The sequence below is a fragment of the Sander lucioperca genome, chromosome 7, assembly GCF_008315115.2.
Source record: "Sander lucioperca isolate FBNREF2018 chromosome 7, SLUC_FBN_1.2, whole genome shotgun sequence".
Taxonomy (NCBI): Eukaryota; Metazoa; Chordata; class Actinopteri; order Perciformes; family Percidae; genus Sander; species Sander lucioperca.
The window spans coordinates 10,531,113-10,545,019 of NC_050179.1; the positions used below are offsets into that span (position 1 = coordinate 10,531,113).

The 13,907-nt window shown below is 39.5% G+C and overlaps 2 protein-coding genes and 1 long non-coding RNA gene across 6 annotated transcripts; 2 read left to right on the forward strand and 1 right to left on the reverse strand.

Moving 5' to 3' along the window:
• Positions 1 to 782: 782 nt before the first annotated feature.
• On the forward strand, positions 783 to 4,991 carry ppp1r32 (protein phosphatase 1, regulatory subunit 32). Of its 3 annotated transcripts, none has more exons than XM_036003253.1 (12): positions 783 to 881; positions 1,213 to 1,321; positions 1,412 to 1,529; positions 2,620 to 2,782; positions 2,855 to 2,900; positions 3,074 to 3,174; positions 3,327 to 3,392; positions 3,503 to 3,592; positions 3,678 to 3,743; positions 3,827 to 3,921; positions 3,999 to 4,103; positions 4,188 to 4,991. In XM_036003253.1, exons 1-12 carry the CDS (start codon positions 798 to 800, stop codon positions 4,204 to 4,206), a joined length of 1,062 nt encoding a protein of 353 aa, XP_035859146.1. In that variant the 5' UTR covers positions 783 to 797; the 3' UTR covers positions 4,207 to 4,991. The 3 variants fall into 3 exon arrangements, with proteins under 3 accessions (XP_035859146.1, XP_031139076.2, XP_035859145.1); XM_031283216.2 differs by having other exon boundaries at positions 1,150 to 1,321; positions 4,188 to 4,990; XM_036003252.1 differs by having other exon boundaries at positions 1,195 to 1,321; positions 4,188 to 4,990.
• A 1,696-nt stretch (positions 4,992 to 6,687) lies between these two features.
• On the reverse strand, positions 6,688 to 9,074 carry LOC116038826 (leucine-rich repeat-containing protein 10B). Of its 2 annotated transcripts, none has more exons than XM_031283512.2 (2): positions 8,638 to 9,074; positions 6,688 to 8,287 (listed from the first exon to the last, which is right to left on the reverse strand). In XM_031283512.2, exon 2 carries the CDS (start codon positions 8,261 to 8,263, stop codon positions 7,067 to 7,069), a length of 1,197 nt encoding a protein of 398 aa, XP_031139372.1. In that variant the 5' UTR covers positions 8,264 to 8,287; positions 8,638 to 9,074; the 3' UTR covers positions 6,688 to 7,066. The 2 variants fall into 2 exon arrangements, with proteins under 2 accessions (XP_031139372.1, XP_035859487.1); XM_036003594.1 differs by having other exon boundaries at positions 6,688 to 8,476.
• Positions 9,075 to 9,774: 700 nt separating this feature from the next.
• Positions 9,775 to 10,409, forward strand: LOC116038682. Its single transcript, XR_004102151.2, has 2 exons — positions 9,775 to 10,179; positions 10,323 to 10,409. It is a non-coding gene; the product is annotated as an uncharacterized LOC116038682 (long non-coding RNA).
• The last annotated feature ends 3,498 nt before the right edge of the window (positions 10,410 to 13,907 follow it).

Here is a 13,907-nt window from a genome sequence, read left to right on the forward strand (position 1 = left end):
TTCTGCAGTCATAATTATGGAGCAAATTAGCAAAAAATATATATTTGTTTAAAAAAAAAATGAAATTATGATTTGGTAAAACAATATTCACATATTTGTGTTTAGGACTAAAACAAACACACACATAGATGAGAAATTAGCTCTTTGGTATATTTATTATTACAATAACCAACTAACTACCAGCTATGATACAGTAGGCCGACTGCATAGGACACCCCCTGACACCTGAACACAACCTGCTGCTTTTAAGAATGTCTGACAACTCGAAAAGTGAGAAACTGCTGTGCTGGGTGCCTTGGTAGCTCACCTGGTTGAGCGTGCGCCCCATATGCTAAAGCTCAGTCCTTAGCCCGGGTTCAAGTCCGACCTGCGGCCCTTTGCTGCATGTCATCCCCCTTCTCTCTCCCCCTCTTCAGCTATCCTATCTAATAAAGGCCAAAAAATAATCATAATGATAAGTGCTGATCAATGGTTCAAACGTACAGCTTCTGCAACTCCAAATGGTGGTTCTACGAATACAAACAAAGACCCTACTGAACAAAACAAAAAAGCCTTGACATTCCAGGATTGCTGTGTCTTGTATGAAAAACATTGTGACATACGTTTGTGCCAGAGGCTGCAATATTATTTTGTAATGATCAAATAATTTGCATAGGACAGATGTATAAGAAATAAAAGCGTTGAGTTGATATACAGTACAAACACTATCTGATGTTAACTGTACATGTTAGCAGCCAACCCTTCACTCTGGAGCATAGACTGCAAATATGCTCTGGAGTCACTCTTAAGCTGTACTGATGCTGAATCTCCTAGCAACAGAGACCTGTTTACCTACAAAACCACCACAACACAGAAAGGTGAAGAACAACCTGGAGTTGCAGGTACGTCTGGGGAGTTAGTGAAGCTTTCCTTTTTTTCCAGGGTGATTAATATCTGTTGTAATACTTATATCTGTAGCTGTACTGCAGTGCTGCTTAATGTTTCTCCTCACTCAAACAGCATTTGATAGAAGGGAGCACTTATTGCATCATTTGCTATAGACTCTGTAATCATTTCTTCAGAAAGCTTTGAGTTCTGTTGGATTCTGTCAAACCTAAAAAAACTAAACAAAAGGAGTTACATGTTATTTGCTTTTGTTTATGGTTACAGTACTGTGCACATGCCCAGAGGACTTTTGCCATCCATCACTGTCAGCGAAGGTTTCCATTACAGCAGTCACAGATGGCTGAGCAGGGGAAGATAGTCATGCCGACTGCTGGAGCAACAGGCAGCAGGGGACGACTGACCGGCAACACAGTCAAACTCTACAACACTTTTCATGGTGAGAGAGTGCATGATGAGGGGGAAAACTAAAGGACATAGTCAAAAGGTCTCAGCATAAACATAAATAACTTCTGTCTGACTGTGTCAGACCCGGGCAGGGTGAACTTCACTTCTGGACATCTCAGTGAGACGGGCTTCACTTCAAACCAGAGACCAGCCATATATTACAGGCCCAGTTTGGACCGCATTGACAACCCCCAGTTTGGGTAAGTGTCAGGGCAGGTGAGGAGTATAAACATTACCTGTTGCTAGTTGATCTCTAGAGCAGCCTTAAAGGCCCACAGGGGTTTTCAATCACCCTGGAGCTAAAATGAGGATCAGACAATCGCAAGTGAAAACACCTGTGTCGGTACACTCTGTGTGTGTGTGTGTGTGTGTGTGTGTGTGTGTGTGTGTGTGTGTGTGTGTGTGTGTGTGTGTGTGTGTGTGTGTGTGTGTGTGTGTGAGATGGCTAAATTCCATTTAGATTCAGTTTCTGGCTCACTGCCACACTGTTATACCTTACTGGGACACTTAAATAGAACAAAGCCATCATTAATGTTATTAGCAACATGTATGCTTTTCCCACAATGACAAGTCAATGTGTCTGCTGTGAAAAAAAGAGAAGCCTAGAGGTGATATTTGTCCATCTAATAGGTGCAACAAAGCTAACAGGAGAGTTCAATATAATGTCAATCAAGCAGTGTCTGTACTCGCTAACACAGTCTTGATAAGAGAGAATTTTCCATGGGTGTGCAGGGCTTTTAAGATATATATCTTGGGAATAGAAGTTCATCTCTGATGCTCATTTTATTGAAAAATGTGATTAAGCAGAAACAATGTCCCTATTTAGTAATTACTACTGTACAGATTTTAATACTTAATACTTTCCATAGGAGATACTTTCTACCAAAGAAATAGTAGCTAATATATACAGTAGAGTAGTTACTGTTACTATTGTTTCTCTTTGTTAAATCAAATTTTCAATGCAATGAGGACCACACCACTCCTCTCTGCTAGAGGGCTATCTTTAAAGCTATCGGCATGGCTCAAAACCACTAGAGACAAGAAAACAAGTATATTTTTTGTCATTTTGCTTAACTGACACTTTAAGCCTCTCATTCATTTGAATTCATAAGATACAAGAACATGTTTGATAGCACAGGTTCTTCTGTGTTTGCATTCTTGTAAACCAAGTTCCTGAACTGATTCTATTGACTGTTAATAGCCCAACTGTGATAAATAAAACAAGTTCCAACTTCCTCTCTAGCTTCAAACTTTTTCCTCAACATAGGTGTGATGCTTTTTTTTCTGCAGACTCTCGTTATCGGACAGTTTCATGTCTCAAACCAAACAACACTACCGGCCTCACATCCGGTCTGATTGTTCGGGGCCTTTGCCAAACCTCATTAACAAACCCAGTGACAGCGGCTTCTATCAGCTGAGGGCTCGTCCGAGAACAGTGACTGTAGAGGAAAAGGTAGGACAGAAAGATAACGACACTTGAGTTGTAAATTTCTCATTATCTGTCCTCATGAATATTTCTCTTCAGACAGAATACCAAAGATTGTTTGTGCCACATCGTCTCACACCAACAGGTAAAATTATAAAGTTGATGTGAATTTAAAGTTTAAAGACACAAAAAGCAGGAATAGATGATGGGGGGAGAAAAAAACAATAATTATATTCTAGGCTGTTGTAGTTGCCATGTTTAAGAGAATGAGGACTCCTTGTAGCCTGTTGCCGTTTGTAAATGTCACACTTCCTTTAGTTTCCCAGAACCATGCTACCGTGCGTCCAAGAGGACAAAGTGGTTTCACCGAGGGAACAGACCTTCAACTAAACACATTTCAGGAGAAAAAAAGCTGCATGGTAATTTTTGAAAATAATCATTCTTGTAAAATAAATTACAAGTATTACTAGACTATATTTACATCTGTACTCACACAGTTAGGTACACCAGTTATATGTGTGGTCTGTCTTCCCCCGAGCACTGTCTACTTTCATTCTTTTGTCTTGTACAGGTTGAACCTCTCCAGACTCACAGCTCAGTGATGAAAAATGATTTCATGCCACCGTCATTTCTGCAGGTTAGATCCACAGAACTTATCCACTCTGACTGACTCTCTTTTGGAAGGATGCAGTTTGTACTATTATTTTTCATAATTTGTAACAGCATCTTTCTGTGCTTGTGTTTGAGGGCACTGAGGCGAGACCGAGTCTGTGCAGCAGCCGTTTTTCTCGAGAAACAGGATTCACGCGAGGTGCCATTGCTCCCTTGGCCTGCCCAGTAAGTATTGATCCCCGTCCATTCAGCTCTAGAAGATTTTAATGATATCACTTTAACTTTAACATCCTTCCGTCTGCTCTTCTAGACCTCCCTTTTGCCATCACCCCAGACTAAAAGTAATGCACCAACTGAGAAGACAATTGGAAAAAAGGTTATATATTTTTACCTTTAATTAATAGTACCTGTGTTTGAAAATGTTATATGGTGTTTTTAGCCTGCTGTTGTGTTTTGTAGGAGCCCACAGGGTTTCTTCTCAATGCTCCAAACAACCAGGCTTTCCCTAACACACCTTTTGATGGTTCACACTTCAACACACATTATAAAAGCATGTAAGTGTGTTTAATACTTTCAGTTTTATACTGTTTGGTTGTCAAATATCCAGCTAAAAAAAGTATTTATTTTCCAGGTTTTGTCATGATGGCGATTATGAAAAGTTGAAATCTGGCCATACTTGTGCCGGAATCATCAGTGCAAAAATAGACAGCGGCTACAATCGTCGAGACATGGACAGGTACACGAACAAGAAGTCCCATCACATGAAGTCCCATCGTGCATACATTTCCTTTGTCTCACATGACCTACTTTAATTTCACAGGTTCATCTTAAGAGGCTAGACCTTCACACACCTGAGATGGTACCTGCATGACTAAAAATAAAATTTGTTCTTGACACATTACTCTGGTTGATTTGTGCAGACTGGATGTGTGAGTAAGAACTGTTGCAGGATTACATATCCTTATAATTGAATACTGAAAACTTTTATCACTCCCCCTTCTGTTGTTTTACAATAGTCCTGTCAAAAAAACGGCTCATGTTCATCTCTTTATGAAGTCTTTTTGTGTGAGCTGGAAAGCTGCCAGTCACAGTGAGTGTGAAGTGAGTCGTGTGAAAGCCAAAGAGGGAGTGAAGGAGATGATGCATTGACTGCCTCGCTGTCACTGACCTACAGAGAATGAGAGGAGTGTAAACTAATGAGCAAAATAATTATACCCACTAAAAGTATGGCACCGATTCCCATCGATGTCTGCGTTGTGTCAAAGTGTTTTGCCACCCACCGTTGTGGAACGAGCAGCAGAGTACAGACCGAGAACAAGCGTTGAGTTTCCAAAAGCATCACATTTGTATCATGTGTCATTATAGCTCCATACTATACACCTACTGTGTGCCAACTGTCAGAACTTGCAGTGGTTTTACATTTTCAACACACAAGTCAAATAAACACGGTATTGCTGTGTCAAAACAAAAGATACATAAAACCACACAGTGTCTGCAAATAAATGTTGGTGTCAGCAAAATATAGACAGCAGATCATGTTTAATTAGCTGCCATCTTCCTGAAGTGAACAGTGAAATAATATGCTTTATGGAAATTTTAACCATGCTAGCAGCTCTAGGGATAGCAATGCCAGCTGGTCCACCATTTTGGTCCAGAATGAAATATCTTAACAACTTAGATGTATCGTCATGACATTTTTCAGACAGATTGTACAGACATTCATGGTCTCCAGAGGATGAAACCCACTGACTTTGGATATCCCCTGACTTTTCCCCTAGCACCACCATCCAACAACTATTGGATGGATTGCCTTGTCATTTGGTGCACACATTTATGTCCCCCTCTGGATGAATTGTAATAACTGGGGATGCTCTAGTGCCATCATCAGGTCAACATTTCATTTTGTCTAATTAAACTAACTGCATTACTATCAGCCTTCGCTGTACTTTGTGTTTAGTGCTAATTAGCAAATGTTAGCAACTGAGATGGTAAACATTACACCTGCTAAACACCGGTTTTGGTCAGACAAAATAAGACATTTGAAGATGTCACATTGGACTCAGGAAGCTGTGATGAGCATTATTCCGCTGTTTTCTTTCATAGACAAAACGATTGTAGCTATTAGTCAGGAAAAGTGTTGACAAATGAATTGATAATGAAAATAATCATTAGTTGCAGCTCTGAAGGAACTTTGGCAACAATTTTGAAAATTAATAGTTTTTTATTTTAAAAATTACAAAAAGTGACTGGTTCCTGCTTCTCAAATGTGAAGATTTGCTGCTTTTTGGGAACTCAATATCTTCAGTTTTTTAGACTGTTGGTCAAACAAAACAAGCTGTTTGAAGACATCAACTTGCAGTCTATGAAACTTTGAAGGGCGATTTTCACTATTTTCTGATATTCAATGGATCAATCCATTAATTAATCAAGAAAATGAATCAGGAAATTAATTACATAACAAAAATAATCAGTTGCAGCCCTAGACATAACACAAATACCCTTACATATATGTAAAATATATGGTTTTATATGTTAACATTTAAGAATATAAGAAAAGCAAACATCAGTTTGAGTCTGTTCTCCAAATGTTGAAAGCATGAGTCGAGACACGCTTCCACAGGAGAACAAGCATAAATATTTTAGCATTGGGATAAATATTTCACTCTTTCAATGAGATGGGAGAAAAAGATACGTGGAGGGAGAGAAGATTGGATTACATACGAGCCCCCCATGAATAATGAGTGCAGAGATGAGAGGAGAACAAGGGCCAGACCTGCTTGTTAGAGACAGAGGTAGTAAAGGTGCAGTCACTGACAAAAAGGTGTATACAAAAGTCATGACGGACCTGAGTCTCTGACCTGCACGGGGCTTCAGGTTGTTTTATTTGAATAAAAAAAAAACCTGCTTGATATTTTTGAATTTATTTCATGTTTGCAGCCTCCCTATGGACTTACCTTTTATGGTGAGGCTCCCCAGCTATTCCCATCACCCATCCCTTTAATAATCCTGCTTGTCTCCCTCTCTTTCTTGGCACTGACACTCACAGGACTGCTTACACAACACTGACAAGGGTTGGGGGTTTGTGTTTAGCATGTCATAAATATTTTGTAGATCTAAATCCAATACACACATTTACATGTGCACACAGTGCCTTGGTTTATTAAAACAGCAATAAGTCGAGCCGAGCTGCACTGGCACATAAAACAGACACTGACCATGATGTGTGGAAATACTACAGAGTGTTGGTGAAGTAAACAGTAGCTGGTGCGTTCACTGGTTCCCAATTAAGACATATTTACCCATAAATGATTGACACTGAATTCATCAGCTGAGAATATTTAATAAGGGAAGACTTGGTCTCATGTGTACACACAGAAAAAAAACCTAATGTAACACACACACACACACACACACACACACACACACACACACACACACACACACACACACACACACACACACACACACACACACACACGCACGCACGCACGCACTCCATCTGAGCCCTGCTCTGATTTGGTCATTTGCAGCTGATAGAGATGTCACAAGTGCTGTCAGTTTACAGTTTTATAATGCCTCAATGCTAATTCATTTTCACAGTTAACGATAGATTAGCAGCACAGCTAATTGATTAAAGGTGGAGGTCATTCACCTCCACCTGCCTGCAGATCATCTTAGTCTTAATGGATGAGGGGTTTTTCATGCCCCTTCATCTTGTCTCCCTGTGTCCTCCAGCTCCTCATACTCATAGTCCATCTGAGCCCTTTCGTACTCCAGCTCGTCCCCCTCATATTCAAACCCCTCTCCCTCACATATCAGCTCCTCTGTCTCATATTCAACCCCCTCTTCATCATATTCAAGCTCAGCTCCATCGTACTCAGTGACAGGCACCTCCACATCCTCCTCCTCCTCCTCCTCCTCCTCCATTGCCTCTTCCTCTTTAATGTCTGCGTCCCCTAAAGTCACCAGAGCTTGTTTTGAGTTGGAGCTGCTATTCTTTAGGATGCCGTGAATCACCGGCTCCTCTCCTGCTAGAGCCAACTCTTCGGCCTCTTGCTCTGCGGCCTTTCGTCGTCTCTCGTTTCTGGCCTCACGCTTCTCCAAGAACTCTGCAGCACCTTCTCCAACCACGAGCACCTCCTCGCCCACTTTAGGTGGGCTGTCCACTGGGTTGTGGTCGTAGGAGAAGAGGCGCAGGGCGTGGAGGCGCTTCAGGCTAGGAAACTCTGATATCTTGTTGCGGTCCAGATCCAGTATCTCCAAACCCTCCATGCGCAGCAGGACTTTGGGGAAAGTTTCAAAGCGGTTCCCATAGAGCCATAATCCCCTCAAAGCCTCCATTCGCCAGAGGTCAGGAGGCAGCCTCTTCAGCCGGTTGTCCCCAATCTGAAGGGATTTGAGGTTGGGCAGGTCGTAGAGCTCCAGTGGAAACATCTGGAAGTAGTTGCTCTCCATCCACAGGCAGCGCAGACTCTGCAGGTTCCTCACCTCGGGCGGGAGTGACATGAGCCGGTTGCTGCCCAGGTAGAGGCGAGTGAGGTTAGTGAGCTGGCAGACGGCTGCGGGAACGTCCTCCATCTTGTTGAAGTCTAGGGCAAGGATCCGCAGACCTTGCAGCTGGGAGATGCTGTCGGGCAAAGTGCGCAGGCTGTTTCCACAAACATACAGCTTTTCCAGATGCATTAGTCCACTAACACGTGAAGGCAACCGCTTAAATTTACGGTAGCTCAAGTCCAGCACGGGATCTCCACTCTCAAACAACTCCTCCACCCCCATTGGAAGCTCTTGCTCCACCTCCACCTCCTCTTTCTTCTTCTCTGTGATTTCTGCCTCCTCACCACCCTTCGCCCCCTCCTCTTCCTCTTCTCCCTCTCCCTTTCTGGAGGAGTTGCCCATGCTGTGGCCTGCAGCCCCTGGCTCCTATGTGAGTCAGGTCAGAGTCATTTGATGAGGTAATGTCTGTGACAAGTTAACCCTCCTCCTGGGAGCTGCTGTTGTCTTGTTGTTAAACCCACCGGCTGCAAACAGCATCACGCTCCAGGCCAATCAACACTCCTGCAGCAATGCCTCAGCAGTTTGTCAGGTGTCTCCTGATCCCTTCATCTACCGCTTGATCAGAAAACACCAGTAGAAAATATCTAACAAACTGTGGAGTAATAATAATGATAGTAGTAATTATTTTACAGTCCATGGTAGTAATAGTAGCCTAATAGTGCTGCCGGTAGTTGAAGCAGAATTTAGAGCTGAAATTGAATTCTTGCAGTCCTTACCCTTTCTCTCCTCTTCAACTTCCTCGAGGCTTTTCAGAGAAAGATAACGCGCAGCTTTAAGGTCACCTGTCCCCGTGATCCGGTCTCTCTATCAGAACAGGAAAAAACGTGCCACATTAGTAAATAGTCAGTTTAATGTCGCTCTTCCTGTCACAGTGCGTGCTCAGCTCGGTGACCTGGCCGGCGGCAAAGAAAAACTGTTAATGGAAGTCTGTCCACTAGTTCATGCAGCTGCTCCCCATTAGAGGCCGAGGGCTCGCGGAGTTTTAATCCGCGCTGGAGAAACAAATTGAACATTTTGGGTAAATTGCAGCGCCGGCTGAGTGAGGGACTCTGCTCCTGATGTTGGCCGCTTCTTTCCATCAGTGTGAAGGTTTACATTGAACTGCTGCCTCCCTCCTCCCTCCCTTTGTAACCGGAACAGGGGGCAATCACATCACATGGTCAGTCTGTGTGTGTGTGTGTGTGTGTGTGTGTGTGTGTGTGTAAAAAGTAGTAGTAGCCTAGAAAAAAAAAACTTTGTCTCCTATCACTCGCATTTTTACCATGTGTTTTAAAAACGATGTTTAAAGAAAACTACATCACTTTCAGGATTAAACATACATATTAGACGTGTTTGTAGATTTTGATTTTAATTGATGTATTTATTGTTCCCTTTTGCTTACACACAGCACCTTTTCCTGAGTTTTTATTACAATTGTCATGCATCTCTATTAGTATTTTTATTATAGGCTACAGCTATCTCATATGCATATAGGCTACTAGTCTAGATTTATATATCTCATACATTCATTTTCCTCGTTTATCTAGCTCGTTTACTTCGTTTGTTTTGTTGGAATGCCAACTAGGTCTATGGCACTGTTCGTTGTAGCCTATGTAAACCTTTTGTCCTATTGTCTGTCTTTTTTCTTGTTATCTGTTATCTCTGTCACAGTAACCATATACTGTAATGTCTGAAATAATATAAAAAAGAAAAAGTTTTAAGCCTCACTACTCCAATAAGAAAGACAACAATACTTTTGGAAAGTGGTGCATCTACTCAAGTACTGTACAATTTTGAGATACTTTACTCGAATATTTGTATGTTATACAACTTCATACAGTACTTCTCCTCCACCACAGTTCAGAGGAAAATATTGTATTTCTTACTCCACATCTATTTGATAATTACTAGTAACTTTGCAGATTAAGTTTTAATAGACAAAACATACATTGAGTTGGATTAAACTGTATCAGCAGCCCACACCAGAATCCACTGCAGATATAAAGACATCATACCAACCTTCAATGCTAACATAATTAGGGGAAAAGAAGCCTATACTTGCTGTACTAAAGATCCCTATTTTTTATCTTATTTTGGCACTTGCTTTCCACACCTACCTCACTTCCTGTTCCTCACTTCCTTTCCTCCCCTGTCTTCACCACTGATTGGCTTTTGTTTCCACCCTAATTACCTGATTGAGTTCACCTGGTCACTCCTTATTTAAGACTGCATTCACTCTTAGTCAGTCTCTTTTACACCTTCACATGGGGCGGCAGCTGGTAAAATGAGTTTTACTTTGCAGCTTATATCTTGATCGCATGTCTGATATTTGAATGACAGCTTTATTTATCTAGTTACTTTATGATGAACATGTAAGAATATTGACTTTGTTAAGTTGTAATTTATATTTGTTTCTTCCTAGATTCTCCAACCCATGTGTGTCTGTTCTGTTATATTATCCATTATCATTTGCCTCACCCCCTTTTGTTAAATAAATCTTCGTTGAATGAACTGAACTTCTCTGTGGCTCATTCATGGATTCTGACCGATGCCCCATGACGATGGCAATCAACCTCTAAAACTGAACCCTCCTTAACACTTGCCAAAGTATTTAAACTGTCTATTTGGAGTATGCTAACATTTACTTTTTTATTGCAGATACTGTAGATGAACCCAAAGTTTTGTCATTATTGTATTGTATATGTTGTTTGTACACCATGTAACAATGGTCTAGAGTCAATACAATTCTGAATTTGAAAATATCGATCTCGACCAGCTACAACAATAAAATACTGCGTAAACATAAAGAGATCAATAAAATAATCCAATAACACCGACAGGAGCCATTTTTCTGCATAATGAGAACTTTGATTTTGAAGTATATTTACTGATGATACTTTTACTAAAGTAACAGTTTGAATGCAGGACTTTTACTTGTAGGCCTAACTATGGAAGCGTAGTGCTGCCATGCCTGAAAAAGAAAAACGTATCAGTATCACGTTATTACGTGAAAAGTTTATTGTAATAACAAGATATTTTTTCCCTTTGAACAAGCTATTTTCCCATTATTACAACATACAAACTTATTACAAAATCAAGTTATAATAAGAACATTTTCCTGTTATTACAATATAGCTACTATTTATCATGTCATACCATGAAAGGTTTCGTGTTATAAGAATAAATTATCACATTATTATGTGAAACTTTTCACGTTATAACATGATAATTTATAGTATTGTAACATGTTACGTTTCACGTTATAGCGTGATACTTTCTCTTATTAGAACATGAAACTGTTTGAATGAAGACATGCTGTGCGGATGGATAATCTGCAAAATATTATCACGTGAAAAAGTGAAAAGTTTCATGTAATAACGTGATAATTTATTGTTATAACGTGAACGTTTTCACGTTATAACGTGATAAATAGTATATTGTAATAACAAGAACATTTTCTTGTTATAACTTGATAAGTTTGTATGTTGGAATAACGTGAAAATATCTTGTTAAAACATGAAAATATCTTGTTATAACATGAAAAACATCATTATTACAATAACATTTTCATGTAATAACGTGATACTGATACGTTTTTTCTTTGTCAGGCATGGCAGCACTACGCTTCTGTATGTAACAGAGTATTTTTATATTGTTGTAATGTTACTCCAACTAAAGGATCTAAATACTTGTTCCACAGCTGTAAATACATAATGATACATAACACAGTGTACAAAAAAAAATAGTAATCATCACACAGTCTCCTGGATCACCACAGTTGGTAACTTTAGTGCAGGTTTGTATCAAACACTCCAGACTTCAGCTACAGCAGGTTTTTATAGACCTATTAAAAAGCTGTGACGATAGCCTCCATGAGACTTTCTGCTCATACAAAACGGACACAAAAATAACCTGTAAACTGCTGCCAACCTTCACAGTGTTCAGTCTGAGAACCAATAGTAAACAACCGATAAGCAGTGTGGAGTAAAAGTCTCACCAAATGCTTATAACAAAGTAAAACATTTCTTATAGATCTACAGAATTTAATGACTCACCACCTCAGATAGTAAGATAAATAACAAAACCTACTAATGTGCAGTTCAGATTGTCAGGAATGTGACACGACTAAAATATATTCATACACTGTGGCTCAAAATAGCTCCACAATTTGGATGAGCCCAGAGCAAGTTTTAAATAAAAAGGGCAACAGCAGTTACAGCACAAGCTAACTTTATCCAGTGGATGAATATTAACATCCTTTTCTAGTTATAACTGTGTAAAATTACTCTATTACAACTGCATACTAAGAGTATACTACAACTAAGTACATTTACTCAAGTACTATACTAAAGTACAATTTTGAGGTAGTTGTACTTTACTTGGGGATTTCCATTTTTCTTCTTCAGTAAGTTTACTTAAATTCCACTACATTTCAGAGGGACATATTGTACTTTTTACTCCACTGCATTTATTTGGATGTTTTAGTAACTAGCTATTTTGCAGATTAATATTTTACAGACAAAACACACAATGCACTACTTCAGTAAATTACTTCAGTTCTACTTCTGAGTGTGGGACAGTCTAGTTGTAATGCAGTATTTTTACATTGTAAATATTGCTATTTAGTAAAAGATCTGAATACTTCTTCCAGCACTAAGGTACTGTCAGCAATATGTATGTACATAATAGATCAAAGTGTGCATTGTAAATAGCATCTCTTTTAAAATTGCGAATGCATTAACGTGTTAATAGTATTATTGCTTCAGGTGTAGGTGGTGCATAGACTGAAACTACTTAATGTACTGTTGTTTAATCTGCAACAATGCATCATATTTAATGAAGTCCTTACATGTTTTGAATGTAAAATATTAATCTTAAAAATCAACTATAAAGTTTCAGCCATGAGATAAATGTAGTGCAGTAAAAAGTTCAATAAGTTGATTTGAAATGCAGAAGAGTAGAAATTCTCCCAAAATAGAAATACTAATACCAAGTACCAATACATGAAAATTGTACTATATATAGGCCTACTTATTTACTTTATTGAATTTTTGACAATAGCAGACATGTTTTCTGATGGGCAGCCTGTTTTGTTGGTTGTAATACTGAAGAAAAGCCTAAAAAAGCTGCTGGGGTCAGATGTTGAGCGCTTCTGTCACCCTGATGAGCTGTGGCAGAAGAAGCGGACAAACAGGGAGACAGGCCGCACCCTGCTTGAGGATAATCCTGTCTGATATGCTGAGGACCAAAAGAGCTGATTTGCAAATTTCTGCATCGCATTCAAATGACCCTGAAATGACACAATGGACTGTAAGCAGCAGACAGACAGACAGAGACCCCGGGCGGTGAATGGATGTGACTGCTGAGGTGAATGTGTTGAATGCAGATGCAGAAGCTCTGCATGATCCAGTAGCATGGGAAACATATGGTAAGACAACGAAACAATAAAAAAACTAAAACAAATGTAAACTTTAATGGTTGTTTTCCATCATCAAGAGCAAATCCTTAATAATCAAACATTACATTTGGGTTGTATTACACTGTTGCATGTATTTCTGGATGATGACAGACAACACTGTAAGGATACCTGCTGTTGCATCCTCGGGGTTAAATGTGGAGAAGGAAGGTGTCTGATTATAGGAACACATCTGCAGCATCTGCTGGTCAAAGAAAGAACTGCAACACATTAATTTAATAATATGTTGTTAACAATTACGTAAGATATAATAATATATCACACTAAACTTACCAGTCTCCTTTTTTCAGGATGTAAAAAACATAGTTCAAGAGATGGCAACCACCATGTGCTTAAAATACAGTTATATTTCTGCTGACTGTGCTGGCTCTGTTTACTGGTCACTATAGTCCTGTTGAAGTCAAACATTTTAAGAAGCTGATTAATGCTCTGACACAAGAAAATGCATTTAAGATTCTTATTCATATCTATAAAAGTATGTTGTATTGAAATTGGCCAATATTTGTTGTTTTCTTGCTAAGTTTATGCAAA